Source organism: Pristis pectinata, chromosome 34, assembly GCF_009764475.1.
Source record: "Pristis pectinata isolate sPriPec2 chromosome 34, sPriPec2.1.pri, whole genome shotgun sequence".
NCBI classification, from domain to species: Eukaryota; Metazoa; Chordata; class Chondrichthyes; order Rhinopristiformes; family Pristidae; genus Pristis; species Pristis pectinata.
In genome coordinates this window covers 12,255,516-12,280,514 of record NC_067438.1, presented here as the reverse complement: position 1 = coordinate 12,280,514, position 24,999 = coordinate 12,255,516, and the positions used below count along the sequence as shown (strand labels likewise).

Below are 24,999 nucleotides of genomic sequence, written 5' to 3'. Positions count from 1 at the left end.
TCGTTGCCCCAATGCCCCGCCTTCCTCACTGTGATGTTACCCCTCACCTCCAACACACTTACCCCTGGAGCTGATCTTCACAAGGGCTCCCGGTGAGACCCTGGAACACGGGGACCACTTCCCGTGCGTCAGGAGCCGGCGCTTGGTGAAGGCAGACGTGGAGAACGGAACCCACTGAGTGACCGGACTGTCCCTCGGTCTCGGCGTTGTGTCGGCTGCCACAGGTTACCTCGCTCTGTGCCCTGATTTTTCTCTCTCTCTGTTTTTCAGGCTCTCACTTTCTTCGATTCTTCATGACATCCACAACTCCGATTCCCGGTTTTCCACAGTTTGTGGTTGTCGGCTACGTGGACGGTGTCCAGTTCATGATGTACGACAGTGATCGGACGTTGGTTCCCCGGGACCAGTGGATGGGGGGGAGTGAGGGGGCCGAGTGGTGGATGAGGAAGCTGGAACTTGGGGCCCGGGAGATGTTCGTTAAAGAATTTATGTCGTTCGTAATGTCTCAGACCAACCAGTCGAGCGGTGAGTCCCCGTCTCCCACCTTCCCACCAGTTTATTCCCACAGAGACTATTTTACAAATTGAAGCCACCTTGAGGCTGAATCTGTGCATAAAATGAACGAGCCCAGTGACTGGACTTAGTGAGTGACCGGTTAGAACATTGAACAGTACAGCACAGGAACAGGCCCTTCAGCCCACGATATCTGTGCTGAACACGATGCCAAATTAAACTACAACTCTTCTGCCAGCAAATGACCCATATCCCTCCATTCCCTGCGTATTCAGATGTCTCTCGAAAAGCTTTTAAATGTCACCATCATACCTGCTTCCACCGTGACCCCTGACAACCTGTTCCAGGCACCCACCACTCTCTGTGTAAGCAAATACTTGCCCCACACATCTTTAAACTTTCCCCCTCTCACCATAAATGCACGTAGATGACATTTCCAGCCGGGGGAAAACGTCTCTGAGTGTCTGCGCTATCGATGCCTTTCACAACATTTGTCAGGTGTCCCCTCAGCCTCCGGTGCTCCAGAGAAAACAACCCAAACTTGCCCAACCTCTCACTGTATCTAATACCCTCCAATCCAGGCAGCATCCTGGTGAACTGCTTCTACACCCTTTCCAAAGCCTCCACACTGTTCCTGCAATGGAGCGTGCAGAACTGCACACAGTGCTCCAAGTGCGGCCTAACCAGAGTTACAAATCCCTGCACTGTGTTTCTGCTGCAGAACACAAAGTTCACATCATCTAAGTCAGTGATAATAAATCTCATTCTTATTCTGACGTGACATCCTGACCCTGATACTCACTGCCCCGACCAATGGAGGCAAACATGCCGTTCACCTTCTTCACCGTTCTATCTACCTGTGTTGGCACTTTCAGGGATCAGTGGACTTGGACCCCAACATCCCTCAGTATGTCAGTGCTGTTAAGGGTCCTGCCTTTAACTGTGTACTTTCCCCTTACATTTGACCTTCCAAAGTGCAACACCTCACACTTGCTCGGATTAAACTCCACCTTCCTTTTCTCTGCCCTTACCTGTAACTGCCCGATACCCTGCTGTATCCTTTGACAGCCGTCTACACCTTCCACAACACCACCAATCTCTGTGTCATCTGCAAGCCGACTCACCGACCCATCTACCTGTTCATCCAGGTCATTTATGTACATCACAAACAACAGGAGCCCCAGCACCGATCCCTGCGGAGCACCACTGGTCACGGACCTCCAGCCTGAATAACACCTCTCCACCGCTACCCTCTGCCTTCTACGGACAAGCCGATTCTGAATCCAAACTACAAGTCGCCATGGATCCCATGCACCTTAATCTTCTGGATCAGCCTGCAATGAGGGACCTCGTCAATGCAGCTTGCTGACTCTTACATGACTGTCCTCTCTCTCTTTGACTAAATCCACAACCTCTCTCCTCATCCAAGGTTCCCTCACCTTGCCATCCTTGACCTTCCTCCTTGCCGGAACATGCCGGTCCTGAGCATGGACATGTGGCACTCTTTATAGTGCTGGAGGGTTGGGGGGTCCAGCCCAGGTTGTTCAAAAAGTCCGGGTTAAACTCCATCCGCCATTTCTCTGCCCACATCTGCAGCTGATCTATATCCCGCTGTATCCATTGCCAGCCTTCTACACTATCCACAACTCCACCAATCTTGGTATCGTCTGCAAACTAACCAACCCATCCGTCAACATACTCGTCCAGGTCACTTATGTACATCACAGACAGCAGAGGTCCCAGCACAGATCCCTGTGGAACACCACTGCTCACAGGTCTCCAGCCCGAATCAATCCCTTCAACCATTTGAAGGGGGTGCTGTTCACACGGACCATGAGAGCCATTGGTGCTTTGTACACAGAATGTGTTCACTGGATGACACTGTGATTGTGACCAAAAAAATCATGAGGGGCAGAGATGGGGCAGATAGTAGGAAACTTTACCCCAGGGCAGAGGGCCTCCATTTCAAGTGAAGGGTCAGAAGTTCAGAGGGGATCTGAGGGGAATTTTTTTTCCCCTAGAGGGTGGGTGGAACCTGGGACGCACTGCCTGAGGGGGTGATGGAGGCAGAGACCCCCACAGCATTGCAGAAGTATCTGGACGAGCGCTTGAATCACCGAGGCAGAGAAGGATACGGAGCAGGTGCTGGTGAATGGGATGAGTGTAGATGGGTACTTGCTGGTCAGCATGGACATGTTGGGCCGAAGGGCCTGTTTCTGTGCTCTGTGACTCCATACAGACGGTCTTGTTTATTTAAGGGCCCTTTAACTGCACGTGTCTGCTTCTCCGAATACACAGAGCAAGTTCCAGAGGCTCCCTTAAACCCCCGCCGACTGTTTGTGTTGTTGACAGGAATCCACATCCACCAGCGGATATTTGGCTGTGACCTGAGGGAAGATGGGACCAGCAGCAGCTTCGTCCAGTGCGGCTGGGACGGAGAGGACCTGCTCAAGTTCGACAAGGGCCGCATGGTGTGGGTGTCGTCAGTACCATGGGGAATGAGCATTAAAAACCGATGCAATGTTAATGTGGGCCGCATTCAGGAATGGAAGGACTTCCTGGAGAGGGAGTGTGTCGAGTGGCTGAGAAGATACGGAGAGAGGGAACTGCGAGTGGGTGAGTGGTGGGTGGGGGGAGATCCCAGGGTATTGGGGCAGGGAACTGAAGGTCACTGAGTGAGGAGGGGGGGTTGTCCTGAACAGGAGGAGGTGGGAGGTGGGAACAGGGACGGTGGGAGTGAGTGTGTGGGTTCTGGGAATGTAGCGGTGAGAATGGTGGTGGTATCTCCGGGTGTGTGTGGGGGTCTCTGTGGGTGGTCTCCTTGTGTGGGTGGATGGGTTGGAGTAGGATGTGAGGTGGGTCTATGTAGGTATGAGTCGAGGGGGGAAGGTCTGTCTGTCTGTCTCCCGGACCCTGCTCTCACCCCTCTTCCTTCCCCCAGTCCCCCCCCAGGTGACCTTCACCCCTTCGGCCCACACCCCCCACCTCTCCTGCTGGGCCACCTGCTTCCACCCGCTGCCCATCGAGGTGACCCTGTGGAGGGACGGGACCATCCTCCATGAGGCCCACTCCAGCGGGCTCCTGCCCAATCACGACGGGACCCACCAGATCCGGAAGTGGGTGCAGGTCGATCCCGACGACCCAGGACAGTTCTCCTGTCGGGTGGAGCACAGCGGACTAGAGGATCCCATCGTCCTGGTTTACGGTGAGCTGGTCGGTCGCCGTGAGGGAGGGGGTCCGAGTGCACCCATGGGTGGGGCTGTCCGTGGCGGTGGGAGGGGGAGTTGTTTGGGGAGGTGTCTGAGGATCCCAGTGCTGTGCTGGGGGAGATCCTCAGACACTCACTGAGGGAGGTTGAGACCCGGGTGTCCCGGGATAGGACGGAGCCGGGCCGGTGTATCCAAGGATAGGGTATAACAGTACTTTTAACAGGGTTATTACAGTATTGGTTTATGATTGTCACTTGTACTGAGGTCCAGTGAAAAACTTGTCTTACAAACCGATCGTACAGATCAATTCATTACACAGTGCAGATACATTGAGTTAGTACAGAGTGCATTGATGTAGTACAGGTAAAAACAATAACAGTACAGAGTAAAGTGTCACAGCTACAGAGAAAGTGCAGTGCAATAAGGTGCAAGGTCACAGCAAGATAGATCGTGTGAAGTACGGGGCGGTGTACCCTGGGTTATTACAGTACGGGACGGTGCACCCTGTGTGATTCCGGCCCCTGTGTATCTGTCAGTCTCTGACACCCTCTCCGATTCTCTCCCCAGTGCGGGGGACTCACTCCCGGCTCCCACTCATCCTCGGGCTCCTGGTCGCTCTCATTGCTCTCACCATCGCTGTCGGCGCCGTCCACAGGTGGCGAGGTAGGGCCGGGGGAGGGGGTGGGGGGTAACTGGGCAGGGACTGTGGGTGAGGGGGAGGGGTGGGAGGGTGTGTGGGTGTGGGGGAGTGTCCTGTGGCAGGGGAGGGACTGTGGGGGTGGGGGTGTGATGGGGCTATGCCCATGGGTGGGGGGTGTCTGTGGGGGGTGAGGTGTGAGTGTCCCGTCCACCAGCCACTCTCACCCACTCTCCTTGTTTTGCAGCGGGAGTGAAGAGGAACTACAATCCCACACCGAGTAAGCTCAATGTCGACCCTCCTCCCATCCCCACGTGACTGTGTGACTCTAAACTCCTCGTGGGTCCAATGTACTCAACGACTTGTTGTTCTGACCCCGGGGGTCGACCCAGAACGTTTCCACACGGTGTCTGAGCCCCGGAGTGTTCCCAGCACTTTTGTTCTCTCTCTCTGACTCTGTGTGTGCGTCTCTCTCTGTCACTCTCTCTCTCTCACTGTTACTCCCTTGTGCTCTCTCTCATTCTCTCATTGTCACCTCTTTCTCTTCCTCTCACCTTCTCAGTAACTCTCAGCCTCTCTCTCTCTCACTGTCTCTCAGGCTCTGCACACTCCCAGTTACTCTGTACCCTTTATCCCTCCCCCTCTCCCTCTCCTCCCACTGGGCACCTCCTGAGGTTCTGTCCCTCTCCCTTTTTCTGCCTCTCTCATTCTAATTCTTTCCCTTCCCACTGTCAGTTTCTCTCCCTCCCTCTCCCCCAATGTCCCCCCTCCCTCCCTTTCTCCCTCCCTCCCTCCATCTCTCCCTCCCCTCCCTTCTCTCCTTCCTTCCTCCCTCCTCCCTCCCTCCCTCCCCCCCTCTCTGACAGGGACCAGTCTCTAACCCCTGCAGTTCCATCCACAGCTTCAGACGGTGCAGGATCCTCGGCCGGTTCCACCGCCAGCGAGTGAGGTACGAATGGTGTTGATGGACACTGTGCTCCGACACCACTGGGCTCCCACCTGGCTCAATACGGACGCTCCTTACTGTATCGTCTCAGTGTGCCCCTTCGTTCCCCCGGTGTGTGGGTGAGAGGGGGAATCTGGGGGGATGGGTGGGAATGTGGGGATAATGGGTTACAGGGAAAATCAGTGAGGGAATGGGATCACTCCATGGGCCGGCACCAACTCGATGGGCCAAATGGTCTCCTTCTGTGGAGCAAGGAAATATGGAAATGTGTGAAGTCTCTCCATATCCCTTGATTCCCTTCACATCCAACAACCTGTTGACCCCAGTCCCGGATACACTCCACATCCCATTGGGAAGAAAATTCCAAGGATGTGCTGGCTCAGGGTGTTTCAGAATGTTTCACCTCGTTGCACTGAACCAGAGCTCCGTGGATCTGTGTTGGTTCCATCAGCTCCCACACACTGCAGTTGCTGTACACAACCTGCCCTGCCGTGCTCGACTGAACTGTTGTTGATGTTTGTGGTGTGATGAACACTCCATGTTCTGTTGAAGTCACTAACTCAATATTCCACACTCCACAGTAACGCTGATTCACCGGTCCACACGTCGACGCTCCGTTGATGCTGCACTGAACCAGATGGGATTCGTCCCCCGTCACCACCCTGTCTCTCCGGCTCCTCTCTCCCCCACTTCCCCATCTCCACAGCTTTTCTTTTCCAACCTTTTCCAATTCAGATGGGAGGGTCATTGGCTTGAAACGTTAACTGTTTCCTCTTTCTTGAGCCTGCCATCTGTGCGCAGTACTGAAACCCTGCCGTGGCGTTTGTAAATTATTTATTCCAGCTAATATAACTCGTGGAGTTTGACAGCACAGAAACAGGCCCTTCGGCCCAACTTCTCCATGCCAACTAAGATTCCCACCAAAGCTTATCCCTCTGAACCTTTCCTATCCATGTACCTGTCCAAGTTTCTTTTCAATGTTGTTAACGTACCTGCCTCAACCACTTCCTCTGGCAGCTGGTTTCATGTACATACCACTCTCTGGGTGAAAGAGTTGCGTCTTTGGTTCCTATTGAATCTGAGATGGACTCTGACCTCATGATCTATCTTGTTGTGACCTTGCACCTTATCGTCTACCTGCACTGCACTTCCTCTGTAGCTGTGACACTTTGTACTGTTACTGTTGTTACCTGTACTACCTCAATGCACTCTGTACTAACTCAGTGTAACTGCACTGTGTAATGAATTGACCTGTACGAACAGTATGCAAGACAAGTTTTTCACTGTGCCAAGGTACAGTGAAAAACTTAAACCAATACCCTCTCACCCTAAACCTATGCCCTAAACTGTGTGCATTCACCTTATCTATGCCCGTCATGATTTTATATACCTCTGCAAGATCGCACTGTGCCCAACATTGAGCACCAGCTATGGTGATATTGAGTGTACCTGTTTTAAAGTCTCATCAGTTAAGTGTCTACATTCCCTCACTGCGGAGGAATTATACTGTATCAACTTGTGTTGCAAAGCTAATTTACTAAACTACGTTCAGTCTCTTTCGTGAAGGGATTTATTTGTCGATAGTGACTATTTCGAGCGGTGGGTGTTCTCCCCCAACCCCCAACTAACGAGGGTACACTTCCAGCAAACACAACAGTTATTTCGTTTTAAACGGAGTATGTTTTACCTTGAGGAGTAAAATTCTCACAGAGATTATAATTCTACAGAGGATTTCCAGCACAAGTGCAATTCTTTCAAAAAACGTAGCAATGAACTGCGGACGAACAAGTTGTCCGTTCTGGGAAGAGATCCTTTTGGGTCGAGGGTGAGGGGTTGATTCTGTGTCTTCATCTCCCCACCGTTCCTGCCTGGACACTGAATATCTGCCACGCCCTCACTTGCCAAGCGAGGGCTGTGACAGGTCCTTGTTGAAACTCGTTTTTTGATTCCTCTCCTGCCAGGATCCTTTCTGGAGCGAACTCTCCGGGCTGTCAGTACCAGAGGGGCTTGTCTTTGATCGGACGCTCAAGGGACTCATTGAGGGTCTCCCCATCGAAGGATTTCTGTGTGATCACAAATTGTCTGGGTATCCACTTCCTTAATCAAAGCAGCACACATCTCTCAAACCTTGGAGGACTTTTAATTGTCACTCGTTTTATAAATGCATGACAACAGCACAAAAATGCTGCTATAATGAGTCCATTTTAGTCCATCTTTAATGCTTCTTCTCCATGTTCTTGCTTGTTCCAGCTTTGAAATAATTCTAGCGTTGGTCAGTATCTTTGTGTACCGTTACATAATCTAGCCTTCCTCAGGAGGCTAAAGAAACTTAGCATGGCACCGTTAACCCTCATCAATTTTTATAGATGGACCACAGAAAGCATCCTATCTGGATGCATCACGGCTTTGTACGGCAACTGCTCTTCCTGAGACTGCAAGAAACTACAGAGAGTTGTGGACACAGCCCAGCGCATCACGGACACCAGCCTCCCCTCCTTGGACTCTGTCTTAATCTCTTGTTGTCTTGGTGAAGCAGCCAGCATAAATAAAGACCCCACCCACCCGGGACATTCTCTCTTCTCTTCTCTTCCATCGGGTAGAAGATACAGGAGCCTGAGGGCACGTACCACCAGGCTCAAGGACAGCTTCTATCCCATGGTGATAAGACTATTGAACGTTTCTGGTATACCATGAGGTGGACCCTTGCCCTCACGCTCTACCTTGATGTGACCTTGCACCTTATTGTCTACCTGCAATGCACTTCCCTGTATCTGTGACACTTTACTCTGTGCTCTGTTATTGTTTTTACCTGTACTACCTCAGTGCACTCTGTATTAACTCAATGTAACTGCACTGTGTAATGAATTGATCTGTACAATCGGTTTGCAAGACAATTTTTTCACTGTACCTCGGTACGTGACAATAATAAACCAATATCTTGCCTCTGACACCCTGGGTTCTTGCATTGTTTAGCAGCCCCTTGTGCACACCCATCCCCTGGGTTTCCCCTGGGAGCTCTGGTTTCCTCCTGCATCCCAAAGATGCGCAGGTCTGTAGGTTAATTGGCCGCTGTAAATTGCCCCCGGTGTGTAGGTGAGGGGTCGAATCTGGTGGGAGTTTAATGGGAATGTGGGGAGAATAAAAATATAAGGTTAGGGTAAATGGGTGGTGACAGTCGGCACAGACTCAGTGGGCTGAAAGGCCTGCTTCTTCGCTGTGTGACTCTCTGACCAGGAGGGAGGGGAAATCTGGAACCTTCCCCGTCAGCGGTCTGCGGACGGTGGGACAAACAGGAACTTCTGACTTGATGTGTGGTGGGTGGACATTTAAGACTGGGGTTAAATTTCTTCATCTTCAAGCTTTTGTCACAGGCAGACATACCCAACAGAATAAACACGAGTGCAAGACTGAAAGAGAGAAATCTAAAGATAGTCCGAGGTAGAATTAGGGTTTTTCAGGTGGGTTCAAGAACCTGACGGCAGTGGGGAAGAAGCTGTTGTTGAACCTTGAGGTGTGGGGTCTTCAGGCTCCTGCACCTCCTGCCTGATGGCAGCATTGAGAAGAGGGCACGGCCCGGATGGTGGGGCTCCCCGATGATGGACGTCGCCTTCCTGAGACGTTGAGTGTGAGGTTGTCGTTGCGACACCACTCAACCAGCCGGTCTATCTCACTCCTGTACGCCTCCTCATCGCCATCTGAGATTCTGCCAACAACAGTAGTCTCAGCAGTGTTTGAGCTGTGCCGAGCCACACAGTCATGAGTGCAGAGAGAGTAGAGCAGTGGGCTGAGCACACATCCTTGAGATGCGCCTGTGTTGAGTGTCAGCGAGGAGGAGATGTTACTGCTGATCTGCACTGACTGTGGTCTCCCGATAAGGAAGTCAAGGGTGCAGTTGCAGAGGGAGGTCCAGAGGCCCAGGTTTTGAAGCTCATCTGTTAGTACTGAGGGGATGATGGTGTTGAACGCAGAGTTGTAATCGATAAACAGCAGCCTGATGTATGTCTTGCAGTTGTCTAGATGTTCCAAAGCAGAATAAAGATCCAGGGAGACTGCGCCTGCTGTAGACCTGTTACAGGAATAGGTGAACTGCAGTGGGTCCAGGTCCTTGGTCAGGCAGGAGTTAACTCTACCCATGACCAACCTCATCACAGTAGCTGTGAGAGCTACTGGGTGATAGTCGTTGAGGCAGCACATTGATGCCCTGTTGAAGCAGGTGAGAACCTCCGACCACAGCAGTGAGAGGTTGAAGATGTCCTTGAACGCTCCAGCCAGTTGGTTGGCACAGGTTTTCAGTACCCTGCCAGGTCCATCTTTGGGGCCTGACGCCTGGCAAGGCTTCACCTCTCGAAGGATGTTCTGAAGGAGACAGATCACAGGGTCACTGGATGCTGCTGCAAGTAAGTTTTTCATTGCACCTGTGCACACCAGGACTTGTGCAGATGGCAATGAACTGGACTGTGACCTTGAGACCAGTGCGACAGAGGAAGAACAAGGTAGGTCACTGACCAGGTGTGTTACTCACATTAGCTCAAAGGTTCTGCCTAACCCTCATTTTCACCAAACCCCACCCCAATCCACCCCACCCACACCCTACCAAACCGCCACACCCCACCCCAGCCCAGCCACAACCCCCCCACACCCCACCCACATCCCACCCACATCCCAGCAACACCCACAAACACACCCCACCCACATCCCACCACACCCACACTACACCCCCACCACACCCACACCCACCCACACCCACCACAAGCTCAGGGCTCTCCTACCCGGAGACTGGTGACGCTCCCCTGCTGAAGTTTCTGATTGGACACAAGCCCCTCGGTCGGATACAGCAGCCGGTTAGTTTCAGTTTCGTTGGAATCTCCGGGTCCCAGACATGGAGGGGACGGGCCCCCTGAGGGTGGTGCTGACAGTGTTGGTCCTCCTGTGTGGAGGGGTCTCCGCAGGTGAGTAATGGTGGGGGAGGGGTCAGTGTGGGTTTGGGGAGGGGGCATTGAGCCTCAGTGGGTGGTGGGTGGTGGGGGGTGGGAGGGGTTCAGAGGCTGGGGAAGGGGTGTCCCTCAGACAGGTGGGGGGGGGGAGGAGTTGGGAGGGTGGGTGTCAGGGTGGGGAAGGTGGGGGACAGGGCTCGGGAACGGGGCCGGGGAGACAGTCGGGGTGGAGCTGGAGACCGGGGCTTGCGTGGTGGATGTGAGGGGAGTGGGAGGAGGGGGTCAGTGGGTCAGGGCTCCTGTGGCTGAGCCCACGTGTGTGTGTGTGTGTCACTCTGTGTGTGGGGGCACCACTGACCAGCACCAACCTCAGTGAAGACCAGTGTGGGACAAGCCTGTGTCATTGCCCCACTGCCCCACCTTCCTCACTGTGATGTTACACCTCACCCCCAACACACTTACCCCTCGAGCTGATCTTCACAAGGGCTCCCGGTGAGACCCTGGAACATGGGGACCACTTCCCGTGTGTCAGGAGCCGGCGCTTGGTGAAGGCAGACGTGGAGAACGGAATCTACACTCAATGCGCCAACACAGGAGCTGGTCGATTGGGAAAAGTGGGGGGTTGAAGATCGAGACCACGGACCCGGCACAACACTCCCGGTCGACGGGACAGCGGTGATCCCTACCCTCCCGTGTGTTCCTGAGACCTGGACTCCCCACAGCCGGCACCTCCCGGCACTGGGAAACACCCCCAACACTGTCTCCACAACACCTCACGGACCATCATGAAGTGTTTTGAGAGGCTGGTCATGGCACGCAATAACTCAAGCCTCCCGGAAAACCTTGACCCACTGCAATTCGCCTATCACTGAAACAGGTCTACGGTGGATGCCGTCTCCCTGGCCCTACACTCAGCTCTGGAGCATCTGGACAGTAAAGACACCTACGTTAAACTATTGTTTATTGACTACAGCTCTGCCTTCAATACTATAATTCCAAGCAAACTCATCACCAAGCTCTGAGACCTGGGACTCAACACCTCCCTCTGTAACTGGATCCTTGACTTTCTAACCAACAGACCGCAATCAGTGAGGATAGGCAGCAATACCTCCGGCACGATTATTCCCAACACTGGTGCCCTACAAGGCTGCATCCTCAGCCCTCTACTCTACTCCCTATACACTCATGACTGTGTGGCCAGATTCTGCTCAAACTCCACCTACAAGTTTGCAGATGATACCACTGCTGTAGGCTGTATCTCAAATAATGATGAGCTGGAGTACAGGAAGGAGATAGCGAGCTTAGTGGAATGGTGTCATGACAACAACCTTTCCCTCAATGTCAGCAAAACAAAAGAGCTGGTCAGAGACTTCAGGAAAGGGGGTGGTGTACATGCACCTGTCCACATCAACGGTGCTGAGGTCAAGAGGGTTGACAGCTTCAAGTCCCTAGGAGTGAACATCACCAATAGCCTGTCCTGGCCAACCACATAAACGCCACGGCCAAGAAAGCTCACCAGCGCCTCTACTTCCTCAGGAGGCTAAAGAAATTCAGTATGTCCCCTTTGACACTCACCAACTTTTATCGCTGCACCATAGAAAGCATCCTATCTGGATGCATCTCGGCTTGGTACGGCAACTGGTCTGCCCAAGACAGCAAGAAACTGCAGAGAGTTGTGGACACAGCCCAGCACATCACAGAAACCAGCCTCGCCTCCATCTCTATACCTCTCACTGCCTTGGCGAAGCAGCCAGCATAATCAAAGACCCCACCCACCCAGGTCATTCTCTCTTCTCTCCTCTCCCATCAGGCGGAAGATGTAGGAGCCTGAGGGCACGTACGACCAGGCTCAAGGACAGCTTCTATCCCACGGTTCTAAGACTATTGAATGGTTCCCTTACACGATGAGATAGACTCTTGACCTCACGATCTACCTTGTTTGACCTTGCACCTTATTGTCTACCTGCAATGCACTTCCCTGTAGCTGTGACACTTTACTCCGTATTCTGTTATTGTTTTTACCCTGTACTACCTCAAAGCACTCTGGACTACCTCAGTGCACTGTGTGATGAATCGATCTGTACAAACGGTATACAAGACAATTTTACACTGTACCTCGGTACAAGTGACAATAATAAACCAATACCAATACCCATGGGACGGGTGAGGGAACTGAGCTCAGTGACCCCTCCGTCCCAGACCCACATCCCCAGCAGTGAGGCCCCAGTCACACTCGGTCCGCTCCGGTGGGCAGATCTCATCGTTCACAGGTCCCACACCCGACTCCTGAAGCACACACTCTGTCCTGGGGAGAGACCACCAGGTGGACAGAGCAAATGGATCAAGGATGGGCTCAAAACTTCCTTGGAGAAATGTGACATTCCCCACCGACTCCCGGGAATCCCTGGCCCACCACCGCTCAACGTGGAGAAGGTGAATTCGGGATGGGATTGGGAACCTTAAATCCATGTATCTGGAGCACATAGAGCTAGGTGTAAGTGGCCAAAGGAAGACACCACCTCACAAACTGCCCACCCACCCCAGCGGTCACCTCCTGTCCCAACTGTGGAAGTGTCGGAGGAATCTCGGGGTGTTGGATCTGTGTCCCGACGTATCAGGGACCGAGTTCAGTGAGACACAAGAAATTCTGCGGATGCTGAAATCTGTAGCATCTACAAAAAGTGCTGGAGGAACTCAGCAGGTCAGGCAGCATCCGTGGAGGGAAATAAACAGTCGATGTTTCGGGCCGAGACCCTTCATCAGGACTGGAAAGGAAGGGGGCAGAAGCCAGAATAAGAAGGTGGGCGGAGGGGGAGGAGCACATGCAGGCAGGGGACATGTGAGTCCAGGTGAGAGGGGGAAGGTAGGTGGGTGGGGGAGGAGGGGGAGATGTAATAAGCTGAGAGGTGATCGGTAGAAGAGGCAGAGGGCTGAAGGAGGAGGAATCCGGTGGGAGAGGGCAGTGGACCCTGGAATAAAGTATGGGGGAGGGGAGGGGAGGAGATGGGCAGGTCGTCAAGGAGGGGGAAGGGATCCACAGGAATGAGGGAAGACAAAAGAGTTGGTGGGGGGAGTGTGGGTTAGGGGAAGGAAAAGGGAGGGGTTACCAGAAGTTTAAGAAATCGAGGTTAAGGCCGTCAGGTTGGAGACTCCCAAGGCGGAATACAAGGTGTTGTTCCTCCAACCTGTGCCTGGCCTCACCGTGGCAGTAGAGGAGGCCGTGGATGGACATGTCAGTACGGGAGTGGGATGTGGAATTGAAGTGGGTGGCCACTGGGAGGTCTCGACCTATCAGGGACTGAGCTCGGGGAGTCGTGTCCCGACGTATCAGGGACTGAGCTCGGGGAGTCGTGTTCCGGACTGTCCCTCGGTCTTGGTGTTCTGTCGGCTGCCACAGGTTACCTCGTTCCGTGCCCTGATTTTTCTCGCTCTCTCTCTCTTTTTCAGCCTCTCACTTTCTCCGATTTTTCCTGACATTTACAATTGAGATTCCTGACTTCCCGCACTTTCTGGCTGTCGGTTACGTGGATGGTGTCAAGTTCATGACGTACGACAGTGATCGGGAGTTGGTTGCCCGGGACCAGTGGATGGGGGAGAGTGAGGGGGCCAAGTGGTGGATGAGGAAGCTGGAACTTGTCAAGGGCCGGGAGATTGCCCTAAAACAGTTTACTTCGTTCATAATGTTTCAGACCAACCATTCAGGTGGTGAGTCCCCGTCTCCTGTGTTTATTCCCACAAGGACTGTTGTACGAATTGAAACAATCCTGAGGTGAATCTGTGCATAAAATGAGTGAGCCCAGGTTTCCGAGTGACTGGATTTAGGTGAGAGGCTGGCTAGAACGTAGAACGGTACAGCACAGGAACAGGCTCTTCGGCCCACAATGTCAGCACCAAATACGATGCCCAATTGAACTACACCTACCTGTTTATAAGAGACCATAAAATATATCGGAGCAGAATTAGACCATCCAGCCCATCGAGTCTGCTCTGCCATTCAATCACGGCTGATTTTTCAACCCCATTCTCCCCGTAACCTTTAACGCCCCTGAGCAATCAAGAACCTATCGATCTCTGCCTTAAATACACCCAATGACTTGGCCTCCACTGCCCTCTGTGGCAACAGATTCCACAGATTCACCACCCTCTGGTTGAAGAAATTCCTCCTCATCTCAGTTCTGAAGGTATGTCCCTTTACTCTGAGGCTATGCCCTGAGATCCCTTGATTCCAGTACCAATGGAAACATCCTCTGCACATCCACTGTATCCAGGCCTTTCAGTTCATGATCCACATTCCTCCCTTCTTTGCACTGAATGTCACGATCACATCTGCTTCCACCATGGCCCCTGGTACCAGAGGTGCATCCCTGGCCCCTCTGATTGCAAGGACTTGCCCCACACATCTTTAAACTTTCCCCCTCTCACCTTAAATGTGGGACCTTGAGTTCTTGACATTTCCACCCTGGGAGGAAGATTCTGACTGTCTCCCCTATCGATGCCTCTCATCATTTTATAAACTTCCATCAGGTCTCCCCTTGGCCTCTGCCGCTCCAGAGAAAACAACCCAAGTTTGTCCAACCTTGTAGCTCATACCCTCTACTCCAGGCAGCATCCTGGTGAACCTCTGCACCCTCTCTAAAGCCTCCACATCCTCCAAATAATGGGGTGACCGGAAGTGCACACAGTTGGAGCCTAATCGATGTTTTATACAGCTGCAAAATGGCTTCCTTACTCTTGTACTCAATGCCCCGGCCAATGAAGTCAAGTGTGCCACTAGCCTTCTTTACCACCCGATCTACTTGCGTGGCCCCTTTCAGTTAGCTATGGACTCAGACCCCAAGATCCCTCTGTTAGGGTCCAGTCATTAACTATATTCCCCTCACATTTGATCTCCCAAAGTGCAACAGCTCAGGCTTGCTTGGCGTAAACTCCATCTGCCATTTGAAGATCATTGAGGTGGATAAGCCCCAGAGTGTGACTGTATATATCCCAGGTTGTTGAACGAGGCAAGAGAGGAGATTGCTGGGGCTTTGACGAAGATCTTTGCATCCTCTCTAGTCACAGGCGAGGTCCCAGAGGACTGGAGAGTAGCTGTTGAAGAAGGGAAATGGGGATAATCCTGAAAATAATAGGTGGGTGAGCTCACCAGTGGTAGGGAAATTATTGGAGAGGTTTCTTTTCTCTTTCAATCTTTTTATTAAATTTCAAATTAATACACATAACAACAGTGATTATACACGTGGTGCGGAGAGATTGGGATTGCAATAATAACAGTGACGTATACACTCACAGGGAGTAAAATATAATCTGAACCTCCCAATCTCTTACTAAGTGAACATGATACAAAAGAATTTGAAAAGAAATTTAATTATATGAAAAGAGAACCCCAAATTAAAAAAAAGCAAACCAAAAACTTTTAAATAAAAAGCTGGACTGTTATTTCTTTGGTTAGAAAAAAAACATTATTATGTGGTCAGCTCCGCTCCTCTATATTCAAAGGTTATTGAAAGGGATTCGGAAAAGGTCTGCTTGTATCGTATGGAAATACTGAATAAATGGACTCCAAACTTCCTCAAATTTAAGCGAAGGATCGACAGTACCACTTCTAATTTTTTCTAAGTTTAAACATGTTATAGTTTGAGAAAACCATTGAAATGTGGTAGGGGGTATAACATCCTTCCATTTAAATAGAATGGATCTCTTGGCCATTAATGTAACAAATGCAATCATACGACAAGCTGAAGCGGATAAATGGCCAGAATCCATCATTGGTAACCCAAAAATTGCAGTAATAGGATGTGGTTGTAAATTGATATTCGATACCACTGAAATAATATCAAAAATACCTTTCCAATATTTTTCCAAAAGAGGGCAGGACCAAAACATATGTGCCAGGGAAGCCACCTCCGAATTACATCTGTCACAGATAGGATTTATATGGTGATAAAAATGGGCTAACTTGTCCTTAGACATATGGGTCCGGTGAACCACCTTAAACTGTATCGAAGAGTGTCTCACACACATTGAAGATGTATTAACTAATTGGAAAATTTTCTTCCATGTCACTATAGGTAAAAGTATCCCATTCATTCTTAATTTTATCAAGTGTCTCTAGACGTATTTTCGTAATCAGATCATAAATTAATCAGATCAAGCCCTTCTGATAAGGATTAAAACCTAAATTTTTTTCTGTAATTTCAATTTTATGTGGTATTGGAAAAGTAGGTAAAATAACTTTTAAAAAATTTCTAATCTGTAAATATCGAAAAAAATGTGATGTAGGCAAATTGTATTTATTAGACAACTGTTCAAAAGACAAAAACCAGTTATCAATGAATAGATCCCGGAAACATGTTATTCCCTTCATTTTCCACAAAGAAAAAGCTAAATCAATTCTGGATGGTGGAAAGAAATAATTGGATTGGATAGGACTTGATATAATGAATTTATTCAATCCAAAAAATTTTCGAAATTGAAACCATATTCGTATTGTATGTTTAAGTATTGGGTTAATCATTTGTTTACTCAATTTAGTAAGTGCAAAAGGGAGTGAGGCTCCGAAAATAGAAGCTAATGAGAACCCTTACACATACTCAAGATACACCCATCGGGGACATTGAATTACATCTAAATCTTGTGTCCAGAAAATTAAGTATCTAATATTAATTGCCCAGTAGTAAAATCTAAAGTTAGGCAAGGCCACACTGCCATTATTTTTTAATTTTTGTAAATATTTCTTACTTAACCTTGGGTTTTTATTCTGCCATATATATGAAAGAATTTTAGAATCAACAGTATCGAGCAAGGATTTTGAGATGAAGGTTGGAACCGCCTGAAATAAATATAAAAATTTTGGTAAAATATTCATCTTAACCGCATTAATTCGACCAATCAGTGATGGAGAGAATGGGGACCATTTAGTAAACAATTGTTTAACATGATTGATTAAGGGTAAAAAGCTAACTTTGAATAAGTCCTTATGCTTCTTGGTAATTTTAACACCCAGGTACGTAAAGTAACCAGTCACTAATCTAAATGGTAGTTGCCTATAAATTGGGACTTGCATATTTAATGAGAAAAGCTCACTCTTATTAAGATTTAATCTATAACCAGAGAAAACACTAAACTGAGCAAGCAGTGATAATACTGCAGGGATGGATTTCTCAGGGTTAGAGATATAAAGTAACAGGTCATCTGCATATAGTGATATCTTATGGGTCCCCTTTTCACGAGTAATACCAAATATGTTAGAAGAGTCCTGAAAGGCAATTGGCAAGGGTTCCAAGGCAATATCAAATAATAAAGGACTTAAAGGGCAGCCCTGTCTAGTGCCTCGAAAAAGCCTGAAAAAGGGGAATCTCTGATTATTAGTAAGCATTGTAGCCAAAGGTGTAAATGGTAAATCAATTTAATCGCGGATATAAAATTTGGGAGGTTTCTTGGGGATGGGATTTACAAACATTTGGGAGAACATGGGCTAATTAGGGAGAGTCAGCGTGGCTTTGTGTGGGTTAAGTCATCTGTTACAAACTGGATTGGGTTTTCTGAGGAGGTGAGAAAGGTGGCTGATGAGGGCACGGCAGTGAATGTTGTCGACATAAACTCGGTAAGGCATTTGACAAGGTGCCTCATTGTAGGCAGATCCGGAAGATTAAGATGTATGGAATCTAATTTGCCCTGCCCCAGTTGAGTACTTCTCTGCAAGGTCCAAATTTATCCACATTCATAGCTATCTGAAATCTTCATGCGTTGTGATCACAATTCCCAAGGTGCTCCCCCACTAAAAGGAAACATTACTGCTTCAAATGTGGTGCTGTAGTGGGTAAGACACTGGACTAACAGCCTCAATTCGGCAGACACTTTGTTGTTAATTTAAAAATAAATTTTATTCATAAAAATATATTCAAGGTAGGGCATGGATGGGGTAGATAAAAGGAAACTTTTCTCACAGCACAGATTTAAGGTGAGAGGTAAGATGTTCAGAGAGGATCTGATGGGGAATTATTTCCCCCAGAGGGTGGGTGGAACCTGGGACGCACTGCCTGAGGGGGTGGTGGAGGCAGAGACTCCCACAACATTGAAGAGGTATCTGGACGAGCGCTTGAATCACCGAGGCAGAGAAGGATCCAGAGCAGGTGCTGGTGAACGGGATGAGTGTAGGTGGGTACTTGCTGGTCAGCATCGGCACATTGGGCCGAAGGGCCTGTTTCTGTGCTCTGTGACTCCACGCAGACGGTCTTGTTTATTTAACTGCACGTGTCTGCTTCTCCGAACACACGTGTCTGCTTCTCCAAACACACAGAACAAGTTCCAGGGGCTCCGTTAAACCCCCGCCGACTGTTTGTGTTGTTGACAGGAATCCACACCCTCCAGCAGATATTTGGCTGTGACCTGAGGGAAGATGGGACGACCAGCGGCTTCTCCAAGTACAGCTGGGACGGACAGGACCTGATGAGCTTCGACAAGGGCCACATGTTCTGGGTGACATCATTACCATGGGCACAGAACATTAAAAACCAGTGCAGTCCTGATTCAGTCCGCATCCAGAGATGGAAGAACTTCCTGGAGAGGGAGTGTGTCGAGTGGCTGAGGAGATACGTGGAGTACGGAGAGAGGGAACTGCGAGTGGGTGAGTGGTGGGGGGCGGGGAACAGCGGGCAGCGTCGGAGCGGGCAGCTGAGTGAGAGGGAGCAGAGTGTTTTGGGCTTTGGCTCAAGGGGCTTCAGCTTAAAGGGGCGAGGCAAGTGAGTCACTGGTAAGTAGGTAAAGGTAAGGTTTACCTGTTATCTGTTATAAATTTTTAGTAGGAAAAAACTAGGGGGAAAAAGAGAATTAGTTCAGATGGAGGACATGGTGGTGTGCTGCAGCTGCTTGATGTGGGAGCTCGTGGACCTAGCTGCGGTCCACAATGGCCACGTCTGCAGTAAGTGCTTGAGGCTGGAGGAACTTCGGCTCAAAATTGATGAGCTGGAGTCGCAGCTACAAACACTGCGAAGCATCAGGGAGGGAGAGAGTTATGTAGATACTGTACATCAGGAGACAGTCACCACCCCCCGCCCCCATTAGAGCAGGTACGTCTGGAGTCCAGGAAGTAGATAGAAGGGTGACTGTCAGGAGAGAGAAAAGGAAGAAGAAAACGAACAGGCAGATAGAACAGAGGACCCTGGAGGCTGTTCCCCTCAATAACAGGTTTTCCGCTTTGGAAGCTGTTGAGGGGGATGACCTGCAGGGATCAAGCAGCAGTAGCCAGGTCTCTGGCACTGGGACCGGTCCTGCTGCTCAGAAGGGAAGGGAGGAGAAGAGGAAGGCAGTAGTGATAGGGGACTCGATAGTCAGGGAAACAGATAGGAGGTTCTGTGGCAGTGAGCATGAATCCCGGATGGTATGTTGCCTTCCAGGTGCCAGGGTCCGGGATGTCACTGATCGGGTCCACAGGATTCTTGAGCGGGAGGGAGAACAGCCAGAAGTCGTGGTTCGTGTTGGTACCAATGACATAGGTAGGAAGAGGGATGAGGTCCTGAAAAGTGAGTTTAGGGAGCTAGGCAGAAAGCTGAAGAACAGGACCTCAAGGGTAGCAATCTCGGGATTGCTGCCAGTGCCACGTGATAGTGAAGGCAAGAATAGGAGGAGATGGCAAATAAATGTGTGGCTGAGGAGTTGGTGCAGGAGGGAGGGTTTTAGATTTTTGGATCGTTGGGATCTCTTCTGGGGAAGGTGGGACCTGTACAGAGAGGACGGGTTACACCCGAACCTGAGGGGGGCCAATATCCTTGCAGGCAGGTTTGCTAGGGTGGTTCGGCAGGGTTTAAACTAGATTGCGAGGGGGATGGGAACCAGAGGAGTAGGTCAGAGGAAGAAGGGGATGGGGAAAAGTCAGATCTGACAGGTAGAGAGGCTTTGAGGAAGGAGAAGCAGAGTACAGGCTATAAAAGTAGTAAGGCGGATGGGCTAAAGTGCATTTACTTGAATGCGAGAAGCATCAGGAATAAGGGAGATGAACTGAGAGCTTGGGTAAGTACATGGGACTATGATATTGTGGCTATTACAGAGACATGGCTGACACCAGGGCAGGAGTGGATATTGAATATTCCTGGTTTTCAGTGTTTTAAAAGGGATAGGGAGGGGGGGAGAAGAGGAGGAGGGGTGGCAATACTGGTCAGAGATACTTACAGCTGCAGAAAGGGTGGATGATGTAGAAGGACCCTCTCTAGAGTCAATGTGGGTGGAAGTTAGGAACAAGAAAGGAGCAGTTACTCTACTGGGAGTATTCTATAGGCCCCCCGGTAGCAGCAAAGATACTGAGGAGCAGATTGGAAGGCAGATTTTGGAAAGATGCGAAAATAACAGGGTGATTATAATGGGAGACTTCAACTTCCCAAATATTGATTGGCACCTGCTTAGTGCCAAAGGTTTAGACGGGGCGGAGTCTGTTAAGTGTGTCCAGGACGGATTCCTGTCACAGTATGTCGACAGGCCGACTAGAGGGAATGCCATATTAGATCCAGTTTTAGGTAATGAACCAGGACAGGTGACAGATCTATCGGTGGGTGAGCATTTGGGGGACAGGGACCATTGCTCCATAACCTTTAGAATTGTCATGGACAGGGATAGGAGCAAAGAGGATGGGAAGATATTTAATTCGGGAAAGGCGAATTATGAGTCTATAAGGTGAGAACTTGAGAATGTGAATTGGGATGACATTTTTGAAGGGAAATGTACTATGGGGATGTGGTAGTTGTTCAGGGATCTTTTGCAGGATGTTAGGGATAAATTTGTCCTGGTGAGGCAGAGAAGGAATGGCAGGGTGAAGGAACCATGAGTGACAAGAGAGGTGGAACAACTAGTTAGGAGGAAGAAGGCAAGCAGCAAGGAACGGATAGGGCTCGTGAGGAATATAGGGTAGCAAGGAAGGAACTTAAGAAAGGGCTGAAGAGAGCGAGAAGGGGACATGAAAAGGCTTTGGCAGGTTGGGTTAAGGAGAATCCCAAGGCTTTTTTCTCGTACATGAAGAGCAGTAGGATACTCAAGGTAGGTCCGATTAAAGACAAAGTTGGGAGGATGTGCCTGGAAGCTGTGGAGGGGGGTGAGGTCCTCAATGAATACTTCAGTATTCACCAAGGAGACGGGCCTTGATGACGTGAGGACAGTGCTGGTAAGGTTAATGTTCTAGAGTATGTAGATATCAAGAGAGAGGTTGTGTTGGAGTTGTTAGAAAATATTAGGACAGATAAGTCCCCGGGGCCTGACGGAATATTCCCCAGGCTGCTTCGTGAGGCGAGGGAGATTGCTGAACCATTGGTTAGGATCTTTGAGTCCTCGTTGTCCACGGGGATGGTACCGGAGGATTGGAGGGTGGCGAATGTTGTCCCCTTATTCAAAAAAGGTAGTACAGATAGTCCAGGGAACTACAGACCGGTGAGACTTACTTCTGTGGTGGGCAAGCTGTTGGAAAGGATTCTAAGAGATAGGATCTATGGGCATTTAGGGAATCATGGACTGATTAGGGACAGCCAGCATGGCTTTGTGAAGGGAAGATCTTGCCTCACAAGCCTGATAGGGTTCTTTGAGGAGGTGACCAGGAAGATTGATGAGGGTAGTGCAGTGGATGTGGTCTACATGGATTTTAGTAAGGCATTTGGCAAGGTTCCGCATGGTAGACTTCTTCAGAAGGTCAGAGGCCAAGCGATCCAGGGAGGCTTGGCCGTGTGGATTCAGAATTGGCTTGCCTGTAGAAAGCAGAGGGTTGTGGTGGAGGGAGTGCATTCAGATTGGAGGGCAGTGACTAGTGGTGTCCCGCAGGGATCGGTTCTGGGACCTCTACTTTTTGTGATATTTATTAATGACATAGATGAGGGGGTGGAAGGCTGGGTTAGCAAGTTTGCAGATGACACAAAGATCGGTGGTGTTGTGGATAGTGTGGAGGGCTGTCGAAGCTTACAGAGGGATATTGATAGGATGCAGAGCTGGGCTGACAGTGGCAGATGGAGTTCAATCCAGAGAAGTGTGAGGTGGTACACTTTGGAAGGACAAACTCCAAGGCAGAGTACAAGGTAAGTGGCAGGATTCTGGGCAGTGTAGAGGAGCAGAGGGATCTGGGGGTTCATATCCACAGATCACTGAAAGTTGCCTCACAGTTGGATAGGGTAGTTAAGAAAGCTTATGGGGTGTTAGCTTTCATAAGTCGGGGGATCGAGTTTAAGAGCCGCGAAGTAATGATGCAGCTTTACAAAACTCTGGTTAGGCCACACTTAGAGTACTGTGTTCAGTTCTGGTCGCCTCATTATAGGAAGGATGTGGAGGTGTTGGAAAGGGTGCAGAGGAGATTTACCAGGATGCTGCCTGGATTAGAGAGTATGGATTATGTGGGGAGACTAAAGGAGCTAGGGCTTTACTCATTGGAGAGAAGGAGGATGAGAGGAGACATGATAGAGGTATACAAGATACTAAGAGGAATAGATAGAGTAGACAGCCAGCGCCTCTTTCCCAGGGCACCAATGCTCAAAACAAGAGGGCATGGCTTTAAAGTAATGGGTGGGAAGTTCAGGGGCGATATCAGAGGGAGGTTTTTCACCCAGAGAGTGGTTGGGGCATGGAATGCGCTGCCTGGGGTGGTGGTGGAGGCAGATACGTTGGTCAAGTTCAGGAGGTTGTTAGATAAGCATATGGAGGAATTTAAGATAGAGGGATATGTGGGAGGAAGGGGTTAGATAGTCTTAGGTGTGGTTTGAAGGTCGGCCCAACATTGTGGGCCAAAGGGCCTGTATTGTGCTGTACTGTTCTATGGTTCTATGAACCGAAGGTCACTGACTGAGGAGGGTGGGTTGTCCTGAAAAGGGGAGGTGGGAGTTGGGAACAGGGAGAGGTGAGTGCTGGGAGAGTGAGGGGTGGGGGGGTGGTGGGGTTGTGTGTGTGTGTGCACGCGCGCGTATGTGTGTGTGTGGAGTCTGTACTGTGCGTGCAGAGGGGTCTCAGTGCTTGTGGTGATCTGTGGGAGGTGCACTCTCTGTGGGTGGGTGCTGTATGCATGTAGGGACACCTCTGCAGTTTCTCTCTCTCTCTCTCTCTCTCTCTCTCTCTCTCTCTCTCTCTCTCTCTCTCTCTCTCTCTCTCTCTCTCTCTCTCTCTCCCTCCCTCCCTCCCTCCCTCCCTCCCTCCCTCCCTCCCTCCCTCCCTCCCTCCCTCCCTCCCTCCCTCTCTCCCTCTCCCTCCCTCCCTCCCTCCCTCCCTCTCTCTGCCTCTTGTCTCCATCTGGGTTGGGTAATATCTGTCTCTCGCTCTCTCTCTCTCTCTCTTTCTCTCTCACTCTCACTCTCTCTCTCTGGATGGGGGTCTTTCTGTCTCCCGGACCCTGCTGTCACCCCTCTACCTTCCCCCAGTCCCCCCCCAGGTGACCTTCACCCCTTCGGCCCACACCCCCCACCTCTCCTGCTGGGCCACCGGCTTCCACCCCCCGTCCATCGAGGTGACCCTGTGGAGGGACGGGACCATCCTCAATGAGGCCCACTCCAGCGGGCTCCTGCCCAATCACGACGGGACCCACCAGATCCGGAAGTGGGTGCAGGTCGATCCCGACGACCCGGGACAGTTCTCCTGTCGGGTGGAGCACAGCGGACTGGAGGATCCTGTCGTCCTGGTTTACGGTGAGCTGGTCGGTTGCCATGAGGGAGGGGGTCCGAGTGCACCCATGGGTGGGGCTGTCCATGGGGGGGGGGGGGGTGGAAGAGGGAGGTGTGGGGGAGGTGTCTGAGGATCCTGGGGCTGTGCTGGGGGAGATCCTCAGACACTCACAGAGGGAGGTTGAGACCCGGGTGTCCCGGGATAGGATGAAGCGGGGCTGGTGTATCCTGGGATAGGACAGTACAGGTGTTACAGTACAGGTCGGTGTACCCTGCGTTATTGCAGCACAGGAGAGTGTACCCTAGATCATTACAGTACGGGACGGTGTACCCTGGGTTATTACAGTACGGGATGGTGTACCCTGGGTTATTACAGTACGGGACAGTGCACCCTGCGTTATTACAGTATGGGACGGTGTACCCTGGGTTATTACAGTATGGGACGGTGCACCCTGGGTTATTACAGCACAGGACGGTGTACCTTGGTTTATTACAGTACGGGACGGTGCACCCTGGGTTATTACAGTACGGGACGGTGCACCCTGGGTTATTACAGTATGGGATGGTACACCCTGGGTTATTACAGTACGGGGCGGTGTACCCTGGGTTATTACAGTACGGGACGGTGCACCCTGTGTGATTACGGCCCCTGTGTATCTGTCAGTCTCTGACACCCTCTCCGATTCTCTCCCCAGTGTGGGGGACTCACTCCCGGCTCCCACTCATCCTTGGGCTCCTGGTCGCTCTCATCGCTCTCACCATCGCTGTCGGTGCCGTCTACAGGTGGCGAGGTAGGGCCGGGGGGGGGGGGGGGGGGGGTAACTGGGCAGGGACTGTGGGGGAGGGTGAGGGGTGTAGGGAGTGGGGGAGTGTCCTGTGGCAGGGGAGGGACTGTGGGGGTGGGGGTGTGATGGGGCTATGCCCATGGGTGGGGGGTGTCAGTGGGGGGTGAGGTGTGTGCGTCCCCTCCACCAGCTGCTCTCACCCACTCTCCTTGTTTTGCAGCGGGAGTGAAGAGGAACTACAATCCCACACCGAGTAAGCTCAATGTCGACCCTCCTCCCATCCCCACGTGACTCTAAACTCCTCGTGGGTCCGATGTACTCAAGGACTTGTTGTTCTGACCCCGGGGGTCGACCCAGAACAT

General features: G+C 50.8%; 1 protein-coding gene across 1 annotated transcript in view; it reads left to right on the top strand.

Annotated features, from left to right (window-relative positions):
• LOC127585955 (uncharacterized) overlaps positions 1-24,999 on the top strand; it is a 51,667-nt gene that overhangs the window by 23,934 nt on the left and 2,734 nt on the right. The window contains exons 5-15 of the mRNA XM_052043711.1: positions 3,541-3,718; positions 4,290-4,385; positions 4,607-4,639; positions 5,261-5,303; positions 9,734-9,798; positions 10,183-10,254; positions 13,687-13,944; positions 18,593-18,865; positions 23,613-23,876; positions 24,548-24,643; positions 24,858-24,890. Coding sequence (XP_051899671.1) covers positions 3,541-3,718; positions 4,290-4,385; positions 4,607-4,639; positions 5,261-5,303; positions 9,734-9,798; positions 10,183-10,254; positions 13,687-13,944; positions 18,593-18,865; positions 23,613-23,876; positions 24,548-24,643; positions 24,858-24,890 — 1,411 coding nt within the window. The remainder of the gene's footprint in view (positions 1-3,540; positions 3,719-4,289; positions 4,386-4,606; positions 4,640-5,260; positions 5,304-9,733; positions 9,799-10,182; positions 10,255-13,686; positions 13,945-18,592; positions 18,866-23,612; positions 23,877-24,547; positions 24,644-24,857; positions 24,891-24,999) is intronic.